The 16,975-nt window shown below is 51.3% G+C and overlaps 1 protein-coding gene across 6 annotated transcripts in view; it reads right to left on the reverse strand.

Annotated features, from left to right (window-relative positions):
- Positions 1-16,975, reverse strand: part of MTMR4 (myotubularin related protein 4) — a 71,254-nt gene that overhangs the window by 37,293 nt on the left and 16,986 nt on the right. For 4 of the 6 annotated variants that reach the window (XM_057409957.1, XM_057409960.1, XM_057409958.1 and 1 more), the window contains exons 2-4: positions 13,142-13,215; positions 2,786-2,875; positions 286-402 (exon numbers count right to left, since the gene is read on the reverse strand). In XM_057409957.1, the coding sequence (XP_057265940.1) occupies positions 286-402; positions 2,786-2,875; positions 13,142-13,144 (210 nt within the window). In that variant the 5' untranslated portion in view covers positions 13,145-13,215. Of the gene's footprint in view, positions 1-285; positions 403-2,785; positions 2,876-5,259; positions 5,608-13,141; positions 13,216-16,975 lie in introns of those variants that run through there. The other 2 variants (XM_057409956.1, XM_057409955.1) reach the window with 2 other exon arrangements.

Genomic DNA, 16,975 nt, shown 5'->3' on the forward strand with positions numbered 1-16,975 from the left:
CTTGTAGGAGACCTTAACAGTCTTAAAACTGCCAAGTTTAATTCTTGAATTTAAAGAGAACAGCAAAGAAAAGACCTACCTATTACCTAAAGGAAAAACCCCTCCACCCATCAAAGTGCAGCAGCAAAACAGCAACTGCATGACCAGCAGTAACTAGAGACAGCATCAGGCTTGGCATCCTTCAAGAAGCACAGTTCCTATGCCACAGACCATGGGAATGGCTTATGCCCCCCTGCAAAATACTGTGAGAGATTCAGCAGGCAGAAAAGCCACGTTCAGACTTACATTGATCACAGAATCTTTGAATTTGATATGAAGCCGGTAGTTGGAGATGGCGATCACTGCGTCGTTTGCATGGCCAAGGTATTCCACTCCCTCACCCTGCAACACAGTGAATGGGACCTGGAAGAGAGACATCATTCCAAGACATGTAGAGTACTTTGCACACCATAAATGCCAAGAGTCCTTTTTCCTACTGCCTCCACAGCGCATCTCCTGCAGGAAACCATTCACAGAAATGTGCTCTTCACGCACTGAGATTAAACAACAGCATGGAACAGTACCGGTACCACCACCCAGTCCCATAAGATGGATCTTCTTCCAAGGATGCCTTATGAGCCACCAATCACCTCCTGATGGATCACATCCTGATAGTATGACAATACATTCTGTGCACACTACCTCTGGGCACCTGGTAACAGGGTCTTTCGTGGGGGCAGAGGGATTTATAGTCTCTGCTTTTGGAGAGAGTAAACTCAGCCCTGGCACAAGTGGCATGATAAAGGACAGGACCTCAGGCACAGTTCAGACACTGGGGAGTGCTCTGCAGAGCTCCAGGTGAAGCCTGAGGCGATTTGCCCCAAGGCAGAGTGTCCCATATGTGACCCTGCTGCCTTTGTCCTCTAAATGAAGGGGGCTTTTAGCAGCGCTGCAAGAACCACTGCTGCCAATCCAGATAAGTAAACGCATTTGCCTAATTTCTGCTAAAAAGGCCCTGAGGGAATTTGTGTGGCTGAGGAAATGACACTGAAGTTACCTGGATTAGAATTAAAAAAAAACACTAAACAAAATCCAGGCAATCAAGTGTCTGGTTTCCCCCTCAGCCTGGACAGGCTGTGGCTGGTTTTCAAAACAGGGAATGCTGGGACATGACAAGTTTGAATTTTGTTTTCTTCTATTTAAAAAAATAGGTAGAACAGACTAAAATTCAGCAAAGTCCTTTGTCCCCAGCCCAGCAGCCTCCTGTGTGCCCTGAATGCCACTAACACCAGGGGATGCTGCTAGCCAGCGATGCAAGAAAAGTCACAAAGATTTCTCCTTCCAGCCAGAGCCCTTTCCCTGCTCCACAGGGCACCTGACAGAACAATTCACTGTAATTAGCACAAGTCAGAACAACTTGTCTTTATTTCTAAGTTGCTTCTATCGCTTGGGTGTATGCTGCCTAAAGACTGAACTTCAGGCTTCATGTGTGACAACTGTACTATTAACTTCTCCCTTAAGTTACTTGTACAAAAAAAAACAACCTTAGACTGGCATCTGTCTGAATACTCTTTAAAAATTATAATTATTTGACATTAAGAGAATATACTCTTTTATTTCTGCAGTTTATTTATACATGCTTGCCAGAGCTGTTTTTAGTTGACATGTGTTTCTTCTGCTTATGTGGCTCTTTCACACAGCAACAGAAGGGAGATAGATTAGAAACAGGATGGCAAAACTGCAAGAACTGACAGAGGGAAATCCTGGAATAAACTGAGAAGTGCCCAAATAGAGCCTCTTATCAAGCCTTTCACACTTCACTTTACCTTAAAGTAACAACTGACTGAAGGCAAGTTACCCTTTGGGAGGGCTGAACTTCACGGTCCTCTAGAGAGAAGACCACAGCAGATTCCATTCTCCAGGTCATCTCAGCTCAGAGTCCTCTCAGTGGCTTCCCCTGCTCAGGGCCGCAGATCTGCAGCCTTGACCCTCTGCAACTCCTCAGTCACATCCACTCCTTCAAGTAAATCATTCCAGTGTTTGCCTTTATCAGCACCATTCACCAAGGTGATGCCAATCACTAAACAAACCCAAATACTGCAGCAGCAGTGGGAACACACAACTGAGCCTGGCTCCAACCACAAGGGGAGGAGGATGAGCACTGGGCACTGTTACAGGAAGGCCCAAACACCAGGAGGCTCCGGCTCCCCCACTCACAATATTGCCTTTCTGCACAGGAGCAGCAGTACTCAGGTCTCCTTCAAGGGCTTTTTGCAGTGGGAGCCTGGCACCATATGGAGATTTCTCTTTCCAACAGCTCTGATGCAGGAAAATGCCATGAGCAACGTGTACTAGGGCCAGCTCAGCCACTGCATTGCACACTAGAGCTGCACCAAGCACAGCCCAGCCCCGATACTCAGCCTGTCCCAGAGAGCATCTACCTGCTGCAGAGCTACACAGGCAGCACCACGGCTCCTGACTGTCAGTGCAGGCGGACAGGGAACACCCAGCGCGGTGCTGGATTGCATCATGCCACTTACAAGAAGCAGAAGAGATGCTGTACGGGTTGCAGTGCCTTGGCAGGGCTGAGAAGGCTGGGCTGGGGCACAGAGAGCTTTCATCAGCAGCCTCCACACATGCACACAGAACGACGTGGCTGGTCCAAATGTGACCCACAGTTCTGCTGGCCCACAGCCTCCAGAACACGTCCTGGGCTGCAGAACTGCCCTTGGGTTTCACACTGCCACAGCTGACCCTGACACAACTGCCACATCCCAAAGCTGTTTTGTGTTTCTTACTTCCTTACCTGCAATGACTCTTCCTCCTTTATGAGCTCTTTTGGTGGGAACAAGTCCTTGGCCTGGATATACTCCAAACTGGGAGGGCCTTCCTCACCCTGCATTACAAACAAAACACACATTGAGACAGGCCCCAGCCAGCACGTGTCATGAAAAGCCCAAAATCAAAGATGCTGGATGCTCTTGGTACCCCAATACCTTGGGGATCCCCTGGGCCTGTGCATGGCAATGGCTGTTCTGCCTCCTGACCACACTCTGCACTGCAGGACCCCAGCAGTTCCTCTGGCTCCTGCAGAAAACCCACAGCACAGTGAAGGGAAGGACTGAGGCAGGTCTCCAAGTCCTGTCTTCCAACTGCATGGCATTTGGAAAGCCAAGCAGATACACCTGGACCATGCACAGGATCTTGAGATAGTGTTGTCACATCAAATGTTACCTCATCACCTTCACTACTGCACCAAAACCGAAACACTGTGACACAAAAGGGTTTTCATCTACAGTCCTACTCTTCCTTCTGTATTGATAAGGACTGCTTACTTTTGGGAGTTTTCATTTTCACTCTTAGCCCAATGGGATCTGGGAAGAACCTGAAGCTTTTTGAGGAGCATACACCAGGGTGAAATGTAACCCTGTAAGAACTGCATCTAAGTACATGCAATTCACAACATGACACTGACTGGTGACAGCACCCAGGATATTCCTCCTTGGGGCAGTCTGACCTTCCCAGAAAGACACCCTGAAAAGCTACAGATGCCTCAGAAGTGGTCTGAGAGGACACAGGGTTCTTAACTGGATTATCTTTAACACCCATTCCAACCCAAATCATTTTACGATTCTGTGATACACAGAACTTTGACACACCACCCTTGGAAAAGTGGAGAGAGTCTCAGTTTGGGGCCTGTGAGTCTTTGATCACTCATGAAGTCTCGGTCCCTGTTTTCACCAACCCTCACCCCATGCTCTGTTGAAGCACTGACTTGCTGTATGAATGAGCAGAGGATGCTCGCTGCTGTGAGCCCAGGATAGTGTTAATTCCACACATATTTGGCATGAGTATGTTTTCTTCAGAATGCCTCTTTGCTCTCTAACTATAGCTCCTCTAGGTTCCAGCATTTACTAGGAAATACTCTATTCTGTAAGCATTAAATAATACTTCTAAATGACATATCTTTCTGGGTAAGTTACCTAAGCCACGACCCCAAATTTTAATCCAAAGAAGCAAGAACCATCCCTTTGGCTCTGTTATGTATAAATGATGCTGAATTCTGTTAAGTCGCTGGCATCCACTCAGGTTTTGGCACCTACAGGCACAGCCTGGCCTGACGCGCTCCCTGGACCTCAGACTGTGGCAGCCAGACTCAGCTCAGCTCCTCTCCAGCTCCAGGACATGGGGTACGGCACCTGGTCCAGCAGCCACCGGTTACCGGGGACTGCAGGGGACTCGGAGGCCTCTCCTGCCAGTGCTGTGAGGCCAAGGCGCTGGCTCAGATGAGCACAAAGGGAAGCTGCATGCCGGCGTGGTTCCGGGGAGCAGAGATCCTCTCCCAACACCACTTTGCAGCTTGCAAAGAAATCCCAGTGAGCAGCAGGAACTGGAACAGGGCAGCCTGAGCCCTCCGCTGGCTGGGGTGTCCTTGCATCCCTCCTTGCCTGCAGCATGGGGACACGGCAGGAGGCTGAGCATCATCTCCTGCCACAGCCCTGTCTCAGGGTACCAGCAGGGCAGTGGGATCAGAACCCTGCTCTCTTCACGAGCCAGCATCCCCTGACACCCTCAGAGCCCATTTGGCCACAAGGCCTTTGGGGCAGCAGGGTGGGGGGCTTTCTGCAAGAAGGGGCATCAACTCTCCTCTGAGCAAGAAAACGCCTTTCCCAGAAGGTATAAGAGATGTCGAGCTCAGGACCCCTCCCCCTACAATATCACCCTGGCAGCACCAGCACGGGAGGAGGACTTGCACAGCACTGCCTGTCACGCCACAGCCACGGTGGGAGCACAGAGCTCCCCTGGGGTTGGCTCCTCTCACAACGTAATTTTCCAGCTCCAGGCAGGGACTGGCTGCAGCCTGCGTGGCGTGGCACGGCACGGCACTGCACACCACCGCACAGCACAGCATGGCACGGCACTGCACTGCACAGTATGGCACCACACAGCATGGCACAGCACTGCACAGCACAGCACGCCATGCCACGCTCGGCAGGGCCTTCCAGCCAACTCAACCCGCCATGCGGACACTGCTGTGCCCTTGGTCCCGGGCACGGCAGCAACACAGCAGTGACAGGGGCCATGGTGTCCTCCAGCTGCACATGGGAGGGAGGAGAAGGGGATACCCTTTTGCGGGGGCAGGGGGCGGCGAGCCAGGCCTGGCAGGAGGATCGACACGCAGCCCGGCCTCAGTCAGCAGGGGAGCTGGATGGGGAAGCTGGATTCCAGCCCTGCCTGCATGGAGGGAAGGAGGGTGGGGGTAAGAAAAGAAGCACTTACGAAGCAGTTGAGCATGGAGCAGGAGACGCGGCCTGGCAGACTCATGTTCATCTCCCGAGGCGGCGGCTGGGCCGGGCACGCTCAAGCAGCATCTCCTTCCTCCGGTGCCCTGCTGCTGCCGGCCCCGCAGCCGCCGCGCCGGGACTGCCACTGCCGCAGCCGCCCCGCTCCGCCGCGCAGGGCAAGCGCATCCATCCCGCTGCCCGCGGCCGGGCAGGTGCCGCCGCTGACAATGGAGGAGGGAGGGCGGAGGACGTCCAGACTCCACCTACCTCCGAAGGCCGCCGAGCACGGCTCTGCCATCCAAGCGTCTCCCCGTGAGGCGAGACAGAAAATGGAGAGACGGTCGCAGGGATCAACCCCTCCCCTCCCCATCCCGTCCTCATCCGCACCCTGCCGATGGTCGGATGGCAGCACCGCAGCCCCCTCCCCGCCGGCCCGTGCGCGGAGCGGGCTGCCGGGAGATGCAGCCCCGGCCGCGGTCCTTCTCCCGCTGGCAGCAGCCTCGTGCGGCAGGAGCGCCGGGAACAATAGCGATGAGGAGGCTTTGTGCCCCAGCACTGAGCGCCGCGCCCGGGTCATGCGCCCGGAGGTCAGTGGGAGCCTCCGCTTGCAAACGGCTGCCTGGGATCCTCCCGCCGGCCCCGGACCCCTGCCCAGGACAAAGGGGCTGCCCTGAGGCTTCCTTACTGCTGCATCATAGAACCACATGTGGTTAGTGTCGGAAGGGACCTTAAAGCTCACCCAGCTCCAACCCCTGCCACGGGCAGGGACCCCTTCCACTAGAGCAGCTTGCTCCAAGCCCCTGTGTCCAACACTGCCAGGGATGGGGCAGCCACAGCTTCTCTGGGCACCCTGTGCCAGCGCCTCAGCACCCTCACAGGGAAGAGCTTCTGCCTAAGAGCTCATCTCAGTCTCCCCTCTGGCAGCTTAAAGCCATGCCCCTTGTCCTGTCCCTATATGCCCTTGCAAAAAAGTCCCTCTCCAGATTTCCTGTCAGCCGCTTTGAGGGGCCCTAATACTCCCAAGACTTTATGCCCTCCTTCCCAGGACCTCCTGTGTGTGCAGGGAGTAAGTGGATGTCTCCGACTCTCACCACCACTCACCTGCCAGAGGGTGGTCTCCAGTGTGGACAAGGTTCTCTGGGCCCAGCCCCTGGACAGTTAAATCCTGCTGGAAGTTTCACCAACTCCGTTTTAGCAATGCTTACAGACCTCTGGGAAACACCTTGGGTGCAGGAAACACTGTGGGATGAACACCCAGCTCCCAGCCCAGCCCCCCAGGAGCTGACTTTTTCTGCCTGTTTGTCAAGTCCAGGAACAAACTGCAAGCTCCCTGGACCACAGCCTGTCACAGAAGCCACAGGACAGCAGCTTCCTGGGCAATGCCATCTCCATTTCCATCATCAGCTGCTGCTCTGCCCTCCACCTCCCATCACTGAGACAGAGTGGCAATCTCATTTTAAGAATACAGAATTAAAACCTAGACCATCATTAATCCTCCAATGCCCAGGCCCAACTATTTTGCTTAAATCACATCAGCTTTTTTTGCTCCTGGACCACCAAAACTGAGCACAACCTGTAGTCATTAAGCTCCTCTTAAGATGTGGTTGCTCCAAAGATACCACCAACAGCTCTACGTAGCCATACCAACGGCACCTTGAAAGGTTTTACTCAGGTCAGATAAAAGATTTGGATATTTAGGGTTAGAGCTGATCAAGGTACAGCTTTGCAACACCCAGACCCACTGCCCACTGCCAGTGTAGGGCAGCAGTGCCCAGCAAAAAAACACTCAATGACCTCCCTCACTGAGAAAATATGCACAGGAAGAACCCCACAGACCATGGTCACACGGGCTTTGCTATTCGGGTTAGAAGCCCTAGAAGGAAACATGACCATGCCTGGAGAGAAGCCACCACCTCAGCTTCATCTCACTCCACCATTCACATGGTGGATGGTGGGCAAACCTCGGGCATTTTCCAGCCTTGGGGGCACCCACAAACCAAAATGAGTTTGTGTCACGTACAGTCAACACAAGTTGAGCAGAGGGCTATGGACAAGGTTACAGATTTGTCTTGGCCAAGACCAAGTGGTAGGAGTAGTGCCCTGCTCCCCATAGGCTCTTCTCTAGGATGAATTCCTGAGGTCTGCTGCAAAACCTGCAAGGAACCTGTTATACTGATCTGTAGCAGGAGAAAAGCACCAAAGCATGTCTGTCACTAACAGCAGACAGAGAGAGAAGTCTTTACACTCAGAGCACACAGCACCTGACCAGTGCTTCTAACACCAACCCATGGAGGAGGTCTCGCTCTGACCCACAGCGAGATCTTTAGGACCAGTGCTCACCTCAGGCCCGGCACAATGACTGTTTCCAGTTCAAGGTGCAGAAGAACCTTTGTACTCCTAAGCTGCAGTTGCATTAAAAGGCTGCTCATCAGAGCATTACTTTGAATCTCCAACCTAAGCTGACCTGAACATCCATAAATAGATCTCTGCTTTCAACAAAATGTTTTTTGCACTTTTAGCATTAGGAAGACTCACACATGGCTCAAACATCTGCCCCAGCGCTGAGCCTCGTGAAGAGCAGAACTAGACCTTGCCCTGAAGTTCAGCAGCATCTCGGAAGCTCCAACAGTTTCAGGAGGAGCTGGACTCAGACTCTACCACTTCCACCTCTTCCTCCAGCCGTTCCCAAAACTCCTGCTCTCATTTCCATCCAGCCAGGCAGACGACAGGAGTGGTGGCAGTGAGCCCACTGGGGCATGCTCATCCCACTGTCTTAGCTGAGGGGATTTCCTGAATGCACCTCAGATGCCTCCTGCCTGAACAGCTCCATCACCACCAACCACCACCAAGCTGGACAAGGTTATTTTCACGACTGGGCTCCTCTGAGTGCCGTGTGTATATGCAGAGAGAGAAACCTCCTTTGTTTTCTCCCAGTCATCACAATCCTAAAGGTGTCAGTACTCTGAGGAAGAGGGGAGCTGAACATAACAGGGGTAGCCTGTTCTTAAGGCCAGTTGGCTGTAATTAATCCTTTCTCCTCTCACCTGCACTGCACTGTTGATGCCCAGAGTGGCTCTCTCCCGAGCTGCTCCTCCCACCCCTCCGTCTGTCTCTGCTTACACAGTGCAGGTAAAGGGCTTGTAACCTCTCTTCAAAGTCACCACAGGGATTTGGAGGTTCTGAGATAGCACAGGGCTTGGCAAAGATAGGCCAGGTGCTTAAGGGGCCATCCTGCAACAGTCAAGGGAGATGATATTCCTGACGGAGACTTGCCTGCATGCACCAGGACCCAGCCTGCAGCATGGGGCCTCACAGGATGAGCTGCCCAGGGAACACGTACTGGGAGCACGGGACAACCACAAAGGTGCTGAAATCTCTAGAGCCAGTCAACACCCTGAACCACATCTTTCTGCTAAGGGCTAGCCCAGCTTTCTGCAAGACAGGTAGATGGAAGAGCAGCTACCAGCCACCCTGCCCGGACACCTCTGATTCCTCTTCAGGGGTCTGCAGCTCAATCTCTCCCCTTCAAAAATCACAGTCCACCCAAGTCAAGATCTCCAATGCTTCAAAGAGCTTGAATGACACATAGATGTACGGGAGGAGACCAAACGCCTTGTGAAATACAGGTGCTGGCAGAGTCTATCACTTGTAGAAAGACGGAACCAAGCAGCCAAAGGATAAGAAGAGGAAAACTGGTCCCATCTGCTGCAGGGAGGTTCTACCAGGGGCACACTGGACTCAGGCTTCCCAGTACAGGCATGCCCTTCCCTACCTTGACATACCTTTATCTTTTATTGCTTTTCAGGTACACAAAATTACTGTAAATACTCCTTCAGTAGGCAGAGGGCACTACTTCCATCCCTTCTAAATATTACAGGCAGGCTTTTCACCTATAATATGCAGGTGCAGATGGGGAGGAGGGAAAGCAAGGGGCTATGGCCATGGATGACAGAGATCTGCATCCACAGCCATTGCACAGACTGCCCATGTCTGCATCCAGCTGGAGAAGAATGACAGAAAACCTGGCAGGAAGAGCTGATTGTACTGGGGATGCAGCTCAGGATGTCAGGAGCAAATCGTGGGAGCCAGGACAGCTCTGTCCCACAGCCTGTGGCTCTGGCAGTCACTGAGCCTTCACGGCAGCTGCAGGCTGAGACATTCCCAGCAGCAGAAGTGGTATGAGGGCACTCTAGCTTGTATCTGCCCAGGTCTGAGTATTTTGAATGAATATCAAGGTAGGAACTGGCTATTGAACTTTTTACAAGGAGGGGAAGGGAGAAACTTGTATGCTTTATCTCATCCTAACAGAATTTATCCTTTCTGCTTAGCAGATACCAGATGAACTGTACTCAGACACATACCGCTATTTCTCTCCACTGCCTCGGCAGGAGAACAGCAGGAGATCAACATGAGCTGATGCGGAGAGCTGACTACCTGTGGCCAAAGGGACATCTTGTCCTGCCTCTTCTACTTCTGTTGCACAAAGGGCATCTTTGTTTCACGTCTCCCTATGAAAACAGTTCATCTCCTCAAAGCCTAAGGAGGTCTTTGGGTGAATTGAAAGGCTGCTGAGCTACTGAGGTGACCTCTCAGAAATAAACCCCTAAATCTGTGTGAAGTTATGATTTTATACCCTGTAAATCAGGCCTGGGATGGTGAGTGCCATCTTTTCATCCATACAGGATGACAGAAGAGCTTATAGATCTGTAATGCTACAAGAAATATTTGTTCAGAAAGCTGCCCTGAGGTGAGCAAGCCAGACATATGAAGCAAGAAGCCTTTGAGAAGAGGGATGAAAGGACAGGAGTCGAGGGCTGTTGACTGGGCTACCAACTCCATATGTCAGTAAGAGGGGACAAGGGATTGCAACCTGCAAAACCCACCTAGACTAACAGCCCAGGTCCCCTCAAAGGGGTGTGAACCATCATGGAAACCCAGGTGTCCTCAGTCCCAGTATCCCTGCAGCGAGGGTAGGGAATGCTGCTGTGGGAGATGTTCAGTGAGCCGGAGGTGCTGGCAGAGCAGTGCAGCAGCTTGCACTCACAAGCCAGGTGAGTCTTAGGTAATATATTATGGTGACTGCCATTAGCCAGTTAAGGATTAAACCACCACTAGCACTATCTTGAAGGTCATTTTCATCAGAAGCTACTCATTGGAAAAGAAAGGAGAAAGAAGTCTTACAATCAAAGCAAACAAAGCTCCTAACCAGCACTAGGCCGAGAAAGAAAGAAACCAGCACTTTCTGTAGGAGCAGAAAGGGGAACACAGCTTGAAATCCACATTTGGGGTGCTGCAGGGTAATGCAGAAGCTTTGGGGCATGCCCTTGCTAAGCAGAGGGTATTGTTGCTGGGCAATCTGTGGTGGTCAGGGGGCAGTAACTAAGCACTCCACATGCCTGCAGGGAACGGGTTTTCCAGCCAACCCTCCCAATAGCTGCCTGAAGTCCAGCCCTGAAGCTCAAATTAACCAGCAACAAAACACCCATTAACCAGCAACCCACCTCCATCTTTCCCTGCAGCCCTGCCTCTAACTCCAGCCACAACCTTCCAGGGAGGTCACAAAAGGTCTCAGAGGAGGTTATCAGGACTTCACATCAGCTCCGTACCTTCAGCTGCTGACAGCAGCTCAGGTAAGTAGGAGGAGGTAAATGTTATTTCTACAGCTCACAATTACAAGCTGCTTTCTTACCCTTGGCATGGGAGAAAAAAACCCTACACCCTTCCCAAAACAGTGGGCAAGTGGGGTGGGGTTTTTATTTTGGTTTGTGTTTTGGTTTTGTTTTCCAAAAGGAAAAAATATATATAAAAAAATAATCAAAAGAACATTTTAATAAAATATAACATCCCCATATATCTTTTTCAGAAGGTCTTTTGAAACTGTAAAGTCATCTTCAGGTACTAAATAATAATAAGAAGACTCTCTTGTCTAGAAGAAACCAAACCATCTGTGGTTACAACTAAGGGTGGATCAAGGCCAAGTCAGGATAAGTATCTGTCAATACACTGGGAAGAAGCAGAGTGAAAACAGTAAGAAACCTGGAGAGGGGCTTTGGACAAGGGCCTGTAGGGACAGGCCAAGGGGAATGGCTTTAACCTGCCAGAGGGGAGACTGAGATGAGCTCTTAGGCAGAAGCTCTTCCCTGTGAGGGTGCTGAGGCGCTGGCACAGGGTGCCCAGAGAAGCTGTGGTTGCCCCATCCCTGGCAGTGTTCAAGGCCAGGTTGGACACAGGGGCTTGGAGCAAGCTGCTCCAGTGGAAGGGGTCCCTGCCCGTGGCAGGGGTTGGAGCTCGATGAGATTTAAGGTCCCTTCACACCCAAACCAGTCTGGGATTCCAAGTATCCAGATATAATGATTAAAAAGTGAATTAACACATGGAAAATGCATCAAAAAATCCCTCCAGGTAATGTGGAAAAGGCCTGGCTGGGTCCATCAAAGACAGATACCCAGCCATGAGGGGGCACTGGTGAACGCCGCAAGGAGAGTCTGGGGGGAGCATCTCTGTGGCGTGTGCTCTCACCTGTCAGGATCTGCAGCTCAGGGACCCGGTTAAGTCAGAAACAATTCAATGCTGTTTTATGAGCCCTTGGTAGACCAAGGATGCTCCAAACTCTGTCCGACCTGGCCTTGAACATTGCCAGGGATGGGGCAGCCACAGCTCCTCTGGGCACCCTGTGCCAGCGCCTCACCACCTGCACCACTCTCGTCTCAATGCTATACCAAGAAGTTGTTGGGTTTTTACAATTCCCAGCTGACACCAGAGTAACTCCAACTTGAACTGTATGACACTTTATCAGGTTACAAGGGCATACTTTCACCTCTCTCCCTTAGAGCAAGCTCCTCAACCTGAAGTTGCAAGAAGCTCTTCCAACAGACAGCACACAAGATCTTGAAGTAAAACGAGGCAGTATGAAGATAGGAACCACATCAGAAGTGCTGCAGCATAACTACTAGAGCTGACAGTTCAATTAAAGCAGAGAGCACATTTCCTTTTCTATTCCAGCTCTTAACGGATCCCATGGTGGACAATCCCATGGGAGATGTCTCTATTTCGTGAGGCAGTCTGCCAGCTTCTTTATTTATTTTTTTTTAACATGTTTAACCTAAATTTTCATGCGCTCAATTTGAATTCCCAGCCCTTGGACTGGTCCTGCTGTTCTCCTCTGTGCTCCTTCCAACATAAGGATTTGCTTCTGGCAGGGGTGGCACGACGCTGATGACAAAACCATGTCACTGCAGCGTTGCTCCAGCTCCCTGCCACCCACGGCCCAACATGCAGATCACCCTGTTGCCTTCAAACTCCCTGACAACACTCCAGCACAGCTGCCAACATCGCTGCTCTCAGCTTTCTTCCTCTCATCAGATCACACACATCTGGGGGTATTTCTTGCTGGAGGCATCAGAGGCATTCACCCGAGTTTATCAGCAATCTGGCTGTGTATCAATCTTTCCAGATTCTTTATACCATGTTCTTCTGTGACTAACTATTGTGGTATTTCTGCTACCCTGGCAGCAGCAGAGCACATGATCATCACAGTGTTAAATCTTCACTGAGAGGTGACAGAGGAACAGAATGAGAAACCCAGCACTGAGTTTTAAAGTCAAAATAAATCAGTAAGCCACAAGAACTGGATGACTATATCAGTAGTCCAAGGAGGCAGAAGGGGATATTCTAATAAAAAGTTTAGGGGTAAACTTATGCTGTCAACAGCATCTAGGTGATAGTAATAAAAACTCTATTATTATATATAATGCTCAATACTGTAGCACTCTTCTTTCCCATTCTTGTATTTAGCCTCATACATTTAGCAGCAGAACAAAATTTGGACAAAGAAAGCAGAAAACCACCCACAGAGGCAGACTAGAACATGTACTCACCATCCTCAGACACAGTCTAAAATCTCCTGGTTCAATCACAGCTCAGCCTTTTCTTGTTCTTTCACTAGTCTCACCTGCAGCAAAGAAGAAACAGCCCAGAGCAGAAGTTTAGATCAACAGTCATGATAGTTAGGTATGAACAAAGAGGGAAAAAGTCTCCAAAAATCAAGAGCCCAAGAAGCCAGTACCCTGTACCTCTCCCTGCTAACCTCCATTCAGTGTCTCTTCCAGGAGCTGCTGGAAGTCAGCTCAGTGTCCCAGGGAAGACACCAAGTCCATTTGGTCAGCCGCAACTTAAGGCATGCAGGATCCACCAGCACAGAGCAGGCAGTACCCCTGAGGTACAAACAACACACCTCGAGGGAGCATAAGAGGGAGCTGAAGGAAGAGAGACCTTGGCATTACGGTTCAAGGACCTGGGGAGGATCCTTCACATGAAACTAGAGTGCTGGGAGAAGACTCCTGTGGTCTTAGGAGGAACTCACCTCTAAAATCACATCTTGTCCTACCAAGGAGATAGGGCAGGACACAAGAGCTGCAGCCCCTGCTGCAGCTTCTGCCCCACTAGCAGGGGCACTGGTCACAGGAGGTGTTTCACAGGACAGTAAAAGCCAAGCAGCAAGACTTGTGCAAGGTCCTGCTCTGAGAAGGTCCTTTCAAATAGCACTGGGTGGTCCCCACAGCTGCCCTGGGATTTCCATGGAGGAAGAGACCATTCCTCAAGGTTTTCAGATCTCTCCAGTATGTGATCACTTGATCACCAACATCTCTCTCACCTGTCCACATTCTGCCCTCTGCTCTGCCCTTCCAGCCCCACACCAGGGACTGAGTTACACACCATTAAGCATCACCTTGGGGAATGGGCTGGCAGCCCCAGCGCTACTCACCCGGCTGCACACACAGCCCCTTCACTGTGCACACAAGCAGCATGTGTGTCACAGTATATAAAAGCATTAACAGTGTTTTTGGTGGGGATGCTCAGGATTTCAATGTAGCCTGAAGTTGGCTTAGAGCTCCTCAACTGAACCTGCTTCCTGCCGGTGGCCAGCACACGCCAAAGCTCCAGGAGTGCTCAAGGTCTTTGGGAAGTTTTGCCACCATTTATTTTTAACCTTGTTCCTCCACAGATGAAGTACAAATGTCACAAACGTGGAACTGGAGACTCTCGCGCAACATACCCCAGCTGAGAATCACTCCTCCTGCTGCCACTGAGGAACAGGGCTGCCTATAGAAGAGTTTCTGAATTCCTCCTCAAGGCTTTTTCTTCCACTCAGGAGTTTCTCTCCCAGCCCCGAATTAAGCGAGGTTGGACAACACACGACAGCAGCCAGGCTGAATGCCAGCACTGAGGCATGAAATGTAATCCTCATGGTGAGCAAGCAGCAGACAAGTCCCTCAGCACCCATCCTGCTCCAGCAGCACCCAGGTAGCAATAGTTAGTTACTCTTGTGCTTTCAGGTCATGTCTCATGTCCTGCCATGCAGTCAGTGAGAAAGTACTGGAGAAAAGAATGGGAGTTCAGAAAGATTCATCACTTGTGCACTGTATCACCTTACGTTTAAAAACAGACCACCAAGTTCCAGGAAAACATGAAAAAAACCCACAATGGGAATTAACTTTTTTCCTAGGAAAACAGAAAAAGACAAATACTGCAATATCTCCCTTCAAACCCAGATGCAGCCTCTTTTCCACTATAAAAACCTTTTCCCCACTATTTAGCACAATGACCACGTATCAGGCTTCACAGGGAGGAAACAACCTCGCAGGAGATTAAGATGCCACCAGCAAGAGTCGCTGCCAACTAACTTTCACAAATGAGCTGAAAAGCACAATTAGCAGGGGAAGTAAAACGTTCAGCAAGCTTTGCTCACTGCTCTGGAGCCATCTGAATTATTGATAACCCTAGATGCCACACGAGTATTTTTCCTGCAGTACACTTTGTACTAATTCATTAAATCATTGCTAATGGCTACTTCAGTTTCTCCCTTCCTTCCTCGTAGAAGTCAGTTATCAGTAGCAACTGCAGCTCTCTGCCTACGTCATGTTTGAGGATGTTCCTGCTCACTCCCATCCCCCAAGCTCTTCTGGAAAGCCAGTTGCTCAAGAGGAAGGCAGCAGGGACTCCCGCAGCCGCATTAGCTCATCCCACAGGAATGCTGACCCTCCTCCGCCTCCAAGGGCTTCCTCCTCCTGGTCGGGCAAGGATGAAGCTGAAGGGACTCCTGAGGATTCATGGGGTGAAGGAAGCCAGGAGATACCACAGAAACCCAAGTGCTGCTACTAGGACCGAGGAGAGCCTTGTGTCTCCAGCAGTACTCACATTACACCCGGCCCAGCCCACCTATCTGTGGTCAACTTTCCTCTTGTACTTGCGAAGCTCCATGTGCTCCTCTGCTGCATCCCAAATGCATCCCCCTGATTCAGGACAGGTTATGGTGCTCCTCCTTCCAAAGGCTGACAGCTCTGCTGCTGTAGCTTCCATCCAGTCTCCAGCCCTCAGGAAGAAGGATGGCAGCTGCCCAGTGCACCCAGCACCACTGCCCAAACACCGCACCGGGCTGGCATCTACCACTGCCCCTGCTAAAGTCACCCACGTGCTTCTGCAGCTGCTCAAGGAGCTGTTTCACATGCAGGAAGTTGGAGTCCCCCAAAATCCAGGTCAGAAGCTCCCCTAAAATCTTGGTCACAGGAAACGGGCTAGAGCTGGCCCCCTGCAATGCACAGCCAAGACGGAGGCTGAAGAGGGGACCAGACCTCAGCAAAACAAAAAGGACGAAACTGAAGAGATAAAAGGAGCATGACGCATTTCCACACATGGGTGGCAACCATGGCCCAGGGCCTTGTGCTGTTCTGGGGGGCGTAAACATGGGCAGAACATGGGCCTCGTGCCCCATGGCTGGGGCCCATTGCCAGGCTGGCAGGAGGCACAGGCAGCTCTACCAGTGCTGGGCCATGGGGTGATGCTGCCTGACACAGCTGGGCTGGGGAAGCAAAGGAACAAATCACTTCACTTGAGCATGTTTATACCCTGGATCCTACCCTGGAACTGTTTATCTCAGAGCCAAGCCCTCTCATAATAAGTGTCAGAGTTGAGAATGCTCATAAAACTCGATGTGCTCTCCCATGGCCACTTGTCTGTCTGACTTGGGCATTATCACACACTTTGTTGCACAACCACGTTATTCCCTTCAGGGATCTCTGCCTCTCCCAGTGCTGAACAGACTGGCAGGGACTGAGGCAGAGGCTGTCTTGAATCCTCTGCCCCCAGTTGCTGCAGATGCTGGAAGAGACACAGGGGCTGCGAGAAGAGCCTGGATGGAAGGACTGAGCAGCCTGTGGAGCTGCACCCATCCTCCTCCAGCATGGTCGGCCTCCACCTGAGCATGACACTTCACAGATGACCAGAGACCGTTCTCCATTTTCTGAACTGCAGCTCTGGACTCAAACACCAGTTTGTGTCTCAGCTGCAAGGCCAGCCAGGGTGGGATAAAACTGAGCATGTGCTGGAAAACCTGACTCTCCAAGCAAACATTAGGCTGTGAAAAATCAGAAGAAACACGTCTCACGGAGGTGCCATGGAAGCGCACTGCTGCTTCACCAGCCTGTGCTTACAGCAGCCTCATAGACAAGCTTGTGAAAGGCCTTGAGCACAGTTCGATTAACAACAGCAAGCCAGGAAACACCGAATTACAGGGAACGGCGCGGGTGCTCCCTGCACTCACCTGGGAGGGAGGGAGGGAAGAAGGGACGGCAGGAAGGAGGATGCTCATTAGGGCACGTGGAGCTTTGGGAAGGTGGAAAACGCAGCAAAGGAGGCTTGCAGCTCCAGCCCTG

The sequence above is a fragment of the Pezoporus wallicus genome, unplaced genomic scaffold (assembly GCF_028554395.1).
Source record: "Pezoporus wallicus isolate ANWC-B61680 ecotype Strahan unplaced genomic scaffold, APGP_CSIRO_Pwel_v1 contig_10012, whole genome shotgun sequence".
NCBI lineage: Eukaryota > Metazoa > Chordata > Aves > Psittaciformes > Psittacidae > Pezoporus > Pezoporus wallicus.